At 38.8% G+C, this 6,775-nt stretch overlaps 1 protein-coding gene across 6 annotated transcripts; it reads right to left on the bottom strand.

The window, feature by feature from the left end:
• Positions 1–322: 322 nt before the first annotated feature.
• LOC146576252 (ATP-dependent DNA helicase PIF1-like) lies at positions 323–6,476 on the bottom strand. 6 transcript variants are annotated; one of them, XR_014892237.1, is made up of 5 exons: positions 3,872–6,476; positions 3,572–3,679; positions 2,236–2,352; positions 2,016–2,119; positions 323–1,913 (listed from the first exon to the last, which is right to left on the bottom strand). XR_014892237.1 is itself a non-coding variant. In XM_085271360.1 (2 exons), the coding sequence occupies exon 1, from the start codon at positions 6,428–6,430 to the stop codon at positions 3,590–3,592; it is 2,841 nt and encodes a 946-aa protein (XP_085127486.1). In that variant the 5' UTR covers positions 6,431–6,476; the 3' UTR covers positions 2,179–2,352; positions 3,572–3,589. The 6 variants fall into 6 exon arrangements, 3 of the variants coding, with proteins under 3 accessions (XP_085127486.1, XP_085127488.1, XP_085127487.1); XR_014892236.1 differs by having other exon boundaries at positions 324–1,913; positions 3,572–6,476; XR_014892238.1 differs by lacking the exon at positions 3,572–3,679 and having other exon boundaries at positions 324–1,913.
• Positions 6,477–6,775: the final 299 nt, after the last annotated feature.

Genomic DNA, 6,775 nt, shown 5'->3' with positions numbered 1-6,775 from the left:
TTTGAATGGTGGCTCTATGTCAATGTATGTGGAAGTAGTAAGAGTTTAAAAATGAGTAAGTTGAATGAGGATTTGAAGGGTCTCCCCATTGAAATACATTATAAATTTTTGTTGAATAAAGTTGAATAAAATTAAAAATATAAATGTTAAAAATATGAAAAATAGAAGCAGTGTTGTCCAAAAGAATAGGAATCTAACGGTGTTTGAATGGTTTTTCTAAGTTGAACGGTTTTGAAGGAGTAGGCTTATAAAAAACGTACGGAAAAATAAAATATAATAATAATAACTAGAAAGTGCATTTTCTGAAGAAACTGCAGTGTGAATGCTTGAATCTGAATGTATGCACTGAAATGAATTAATTACTGAATGTTAAGTTAAAAATTCTGAATGAGCTGGAAAATACAGAATTTTTAAAGTGAAAACAAAAGTGCAGAACTTTTGAAAGCTGATGTTCACACAGAAGAAGTTGGAAAAAAGCTAAACATGTTTAAAATGTAAATAATAAAAAAATGAGTAATGACAAAAGAAAATTTAGAGTCAGAAAATCTCTGAATGAATATTAAAAGTTCAAATTCTTCTAACTGAAATGAACTTAAAAGATGAACAAAAATTCTGGAGAAAATGCAAACTTTAATATACAGCATAATGTTTTTCAGACATATACACATGTGTATATCATGTTTAATAGTATTACATACATCAATTTGTTTTGTATGTCATAGAAAATAAAAAAAAAATCTTAAGTCATATTTTACAGCTTCTTTCTGAAAAGGACTAGTAGAATAAATAAAAATAACTAAATTAAATAACTAAATAAAAAATAATAAGCAAGATATGAAATACATGAAAATTCAACTTTTAAAACCACAATCCTGAACCTTTAAATTGTGTTGGTTTCTTAGAACATGGCTGAACAGCTGTTTCTATCGTCCTACTTAATCTGTCTACACATCTTTTTATTACTCATTCTTCTTTATGTTTTAATGTAAACAGAGTCCACACAGTGGTAAAAGAGAACTGTATAGAGATTTTTGAGTAAACTCAAATGAAAGCCTAAGGTGGTGACACAGTTTAACACGTGCAAATAATCAAATAAACACATTAGTCCTTTTTGTGAACATGGATAAATAAGTATCAATACAGCATTGTTCAGCCATGCCACTAAATGCTTTTTTACACATTGTTTTAACCTGGGCTCAGACACAAAGTCCCAAAATTAGTTAGTCCCTGACTTTGAGTTGTGGTTATGACTAATTATTATACACAAGGCTTTATCTATCTAAACTCTAAGTACACAAATATGAAAAAAAAACCTATACTTACCAGCTGATACCCCACACTACACACTAGGTGTGCCATGTGACCTGAAACTTTGGTACAAAATCATCATAATCATTCTGTTAACACTGTTTTTTAACACTGTTTGTGTTGCTGTTCAGCAGTTTAAAATGTTTTAGATTGGATTACATGGAATGAATTTGAATTTTCTTGGGGGGTTTTGTGTGTGTTTTGTTCTTAGCAGATTTTTTCTTCCATAACGTTGAATTCCAGTTACCACATTTCTGGTCATATGACATCCCGAGTGCCCACTTAAAAAAATCCCCACAGTTAATTCAACATTAAAACAAAATAAAAATATGTTAAATAAATAAAGGTTTGCTCTGTGATGAAATACTAAATAAGCATACATTGTACAGAGCACTAACAATGACAACAATCCTTTAGCCTGTTGATCAGAGAGAGGCAGTCATTATGTCCATTTAAAACCTGTAATCACAGAGCACAACGTTTCTGTGAAACTATGAAGTCCCATATGATCCTCATCATGTCCAGTGACTTCAGAGTGGATCCTCCCTGTCATCCGGCCAGTGTTTGATGTGTGGCAAGCAGCACAGAAGCAGGATAGCTGAGGACTTTAAAAGAAGAGCAGAAAACAGGAATATGTAGTTGTAAATGTAAATATCAGTGATACTTGTCTTGTCAAAGGGAATAAAATAATGAAAATGTTAACTTACACACTCATTTAGGGAGGATCTTGACACTGCACAGAGGAGGCACAGTCAGTCTGACAATGATGGTGATCTCCAGGGATGTTTTCCTGCAGCAACATTCCTGCCAACTGGCCATATGATCCAGAGTAGTTGGTTTGTAATAAACAGAAAGGTGTATATGTTAGGTAGTGTGCACTCAGAGCTGGTCCTAAGAAACAAACACATCCTGTAATAAACTGAATACCTGTAGTAGTGCTGCTGCAAATATGAAGCCCTTCTATCATGAGTGGTTTCAAAGAAGGTGTTTTGGAGGCTCAGTCACAGAAACTGTGCAGTCTGTTCAGTCCTGAGTGTCTCGGCTCTGAAGGGGATGGATCACAGAGGGAAACACCTGAGTACAGACATTACAATACACTCTAACACTCCTAAGGTCAAGTGAAAACACAATTTAAACACTTCACAAAGAATGAATACATGTTTTCATGGAAATAATGTCATTAACCCTTTTTGTTGTTAGTAAATCTCACCGACTGCTTGTGGGACAAGCTAGAAGGAAGACTTATCACAGAATCTCTCCTGTGCTCCAGATGTGAAGTCTCACGCTCTGATCGTATGGCGATGAAGATGGTGATGATGAAGTTTCTCTGATCTGTGGCATTACAGTTTCTGGCTGCTATGTGCTTCACATTGTTGGATTTTACATGTGAAGATTGGAGAAGACACAGGAGGACTGTGTCTTGCTTAAAAAAAAAAAAAAAAAAAAAAGGAAACCTAACAGGAAAGGAACCCCCCCCCCCTCAACTCCCACCGTACCCCCCCCCCCCCCCCCCTTCCCACTCAACTCCCCAACCTCACACCATCAAATGTCTATACAAATGTAGGGTATCAGCTGGTAACAGAAAGCAAGTGTAACATATGCACTACATATGTAACACTGCTGAAACATTTCTGGCCAGAAATGTGCAGTTATCAACCCAGACCCACCCTGATGATTGCACTGGCCAGAAACATGATAAAAGCTCATAAAAATTTATGTTTCATAGAAAAATTTGTCCAAAAATATAATTGTGTACTTTTGAAAAAGTTTAAAGTTTATAACAAACCAAAATAATAATATTTTTGTAAATAGTATTTCAAAATAGAGGCACACATAAAGTGGCTTAACTGTCATTATTGCTGTAATTAGGTTTGTTTGTTTGTTTGTTTGTTTGTTTGTTTGTTTGTTTTTTTAAAAAGCAACCTTTAGTCATTATTGTTCTCTCAGAAACAATGAAGAAGCTGTTGAACATTTATGTTTTGTGTGGGCAATCCTCTGGTCCACCCTCCCTCCCTCCCAGCCACAGTGAGACTGGGGCAGCCTGGCAGGATGTTGAAGCCTGGCTGCAGAGAGGATATGCCTACACTATTCATTTTAAACTGCTATATTTGATTTTTCTGACATTTATAGGTTACTGTTAGTGAATTTTAGATTTTCTGTAATAAATAAAATTGTCATCAAACATTATACTGCAATGCAGGGCGTCAACTTTTAAATATCGCTCTACTTTCTTAAGTCATTCAAAAATATAGATATTACTTACTGTATTCAAAGATCTAGATCATGAATCATCACAGGACAATACACAGTATACTGGGTCATGGTAACTATGGTATGTCTTCATGACTCCAGAATGGAGACATCGATCTGACTGAGAAATGAAAATTAGGTCAAGCAGTGTGTTCTTCTCTGTGGTAGGGGCAGTGATGACCTGTGCGTATCCCCTAGACTCAAACAGCTCCAGGATTGGTTTGTTTGCACTGGATAAAACATTCTCATTAAAATCACCACAAACTATGATGGGATGACAGTCCATGATCTCCAATGAGTCTAATAGGCTTACCAGGTTTTTCAGGAATGGCCTCAGAGTGTAGTCTGGAGGTCTGTATACAACTGCAATCAGAGCACTGACTGGTGCTTCAACCTTTAAAGCCAGAAATTCAAGGTCAGTTACATTATGGATGTACTGTTTTTCATGCACTTGAATGTCACTTTTCACATAAACAGCAACTCCACCACCACTTCTGTTTGCCATCTGGGGAAAGTTTGTGTAGGACAGGTGTCTGTTGCGTTTGAACAAATTGTAATTTTCCAAGTGGAGACTCTCTGCGACAAAAGAGCCCCGCAGGTGTGTTTCTGTTAGGCACAAAACATCTGCTAGACACAATTCATGGTGACTTTTGATGTCATTAATGTGAGCTGGCAGTCCCTCTGTATTATGATGAACAATGGTGAAAACCTCTGACCTGCTCAGTGTTTGCCTCACGTGTAGAAGAGGCATCATGTCATCAAGGTTGGCTTGTCTCATGTTCTCAAGCGCTGCAGTGATTTCTGGGTTGGTGAATATTTTTTTCTCCTCCATATCAAGAAGATACAGTCCACTGAGAGACGTCACTCTACTGACAGCTACGTAGGCCATGCCGGGCTCAAAAATGCTCTTAAGAGAGACAACAGCTGATGTAGTTGTCATACCCTGTACCTTATGTATTGTACATGCAAAGGCCAGCTTCACTGGGAACTGTCTTCGTACCACTCCTTTCTGCTTCAGATTCTCCTCTGCTCTCTCAATGTACACCATGTCGTCTGCTGGTGTGCGGTTATTCTTTCCAGATGTCTCATTATCCATTTTAAGTCCAAGCTTGATGATGTGTTGGTCGTTTTCAGAGTGAACTACTCTAAGTAGTTTTCCAAAAGCTCCATTAACCAAACCATTTTGTATGTCAATGTTTCTGGTGAGCATGACACGAGCTCCTTCTGCAACTTTCAGTGTGTCTGGTAACTCGTTTTTACCTCCTTTCAATGGTCTGTCTTGAAGTGCCATTCTGCCAGTTCTAGGATCTTTTCTATAATCATCTGCATGGATGTCAATGATATGAGTGTGGAGCAGAGCCAGTGTTGCAGAGTTGTGTGCATCCACTTCTTTATTAGTTGCAAAAATGTGCAACGCATCAGTTGGACAAAGGGCTGGTTCAGTTATGGCCTGTGACAACAAATTTCTATCTGCTTCGCAAAGCTCATCCAACTTTCCTTTCACACGAATTCTGTTCAGCATCTCTGCAAAGACAACATCATCTTTCTGACGCATAATCTCAGTCAGAGTGATCATCTGAAAATGCTCCCGCCACAGGTCGATCTCAGACGGGTCGTGCACACAGAGAGGTTTAGACTGTCGCACTGGGGGTAGCTGATAGAAGTCTCCGACAGCAATGACTGACATGCCTCCAAAGGGTCTCCGAGTCCCTTTGATCTGTTTGAGTCTTGCATCTACATATGCAAACAGATGTCTTGACACCATAGACACTTCGTCAATGACGATTATTTCAGCATTCAAAAGTTCTGATCTGACTTCATCCAGCTGATTGCCAAGTCCCTGAATGGGAGGTTTTAAGCTTCTAGGCAGCTTGAGAAGAGAATGCAGTGTTGTTCCAGAAATGTTAAAAGCTGCAGTCCCAGTGAAAGCAGTTAACAGGACAGTGGGTTTTGATATGTCAACGTCGTCTGCATATCTGGGCACTTTGCTCAGTATCTTAGATGCTTCTGAGTAGATGCATTTGATAAGATGTGATTTTCCTGTTCCAGCACCACCATTAATATAAAAGAAAAACTGCTCTGGATTTAGAGCACAGACTCTTTTAATGCACCAGTCTCTAACTGCATAAAATATGCAGGCTTGCTTCTTGTTCAGATTCTGAAACATCTGACGTAACAATGTGGGATCAATAGCAGGGGGTTCCCTGATGGCTCTGACTTCTGTTGAAGCATCAGCCTGACGGCTGTAGTCGGGCACATCTTCCTGTTCATTTTCATTGTCTCGCTCTCTTTCTTGTTCAACAAGTGGCAACCTTACGAGATCTGATTCAGGTGCCAGATTACACCATTCGTCAGTCACACCTCTGTTCTGCTCATATTCCTCAACAGCGCTCTCGATCTCCTCACTGTTTTTCTCATATTTTTCTCTGTTTCTTTTGACAATGTGTTGCACGTACTCAAGACGGTCAGTACCTGGCAGCTGTACACAGCCAGCACCATAGAAAGCCTGATAGGTTGGCAACGATGGTGTTTTCAGTTCGTGGTCTGAACGATGAGGAAGGTACAGTTTAAGCAGTCTTCCGTAATATTGCTCTGGATGTTTTTCTTGTGAGCAGCGGTGAAATCTGATGATAGCAGGCTTATTGTTTTTGCGCCTTTGCACAAACCCCATCTCATTGAGAAGGGGCAAAACATCTTTACCTTTTTTCTGTTGGCCATAGACAATCCTGCAAGTAGCAGCAAAGTCTGCCATGCACATCTCCTCATACTCTGGTGTTTCAGGTCTGGCTTTGTATTTGTCATTCAAAGATGTCATCCAAACATTGGAAGACTCAGGTGTTGTGTTGTCCAGAACTGACAGGGGACGACTCATTTTCACAGGATTATCATCAGTTGGTATGAATATTACAGCACGTGAACATTGCTTCATGTGAAGACCACATGCACGAGCAACACACTCCTGTGCACTGATCTCTCGCTTCTTTGAATATGCCTGCATGACGGCTCTCATTTCATCGCACTCATTTACACTGTCCTTATTGGAGTTTTCAATGACAGTTTTCAGGTACTCAGATAGCCCGCCCTCTTTTTTTGATATATATTTCATTAAATAATTTGCAGCGCCGAAAGCATCTAAAACAAAGCTTATGTCGATATTACTGTTCCAGGCTTCAAGCAGATGTGGATTATAGCCATTTATCCAAGAGTCTTTTGGATC

The sequence above is a fragment of the Mchenga conophoros genome, linkage group LG4 (genome assembly GCF_057382185.1).
Source record: "Mchenga conophoros isolate Kocher_MC1m ecotype Shallow Benthic linkage group LG4, M_conophoros_male_GT1.1, whole genome shotgun sequence".
NCBI classification, from domain to species: Eukaryota; Metazoa; Chordata; class Actinopteri; order Cichliformes; family Cichlidae; genus Mchenga; species Mchenga conophoros.
Note: the sequence above shows the minus strand (reverse complement) of the source record. Positions and strands in the feature narration are given on the sequence as shown.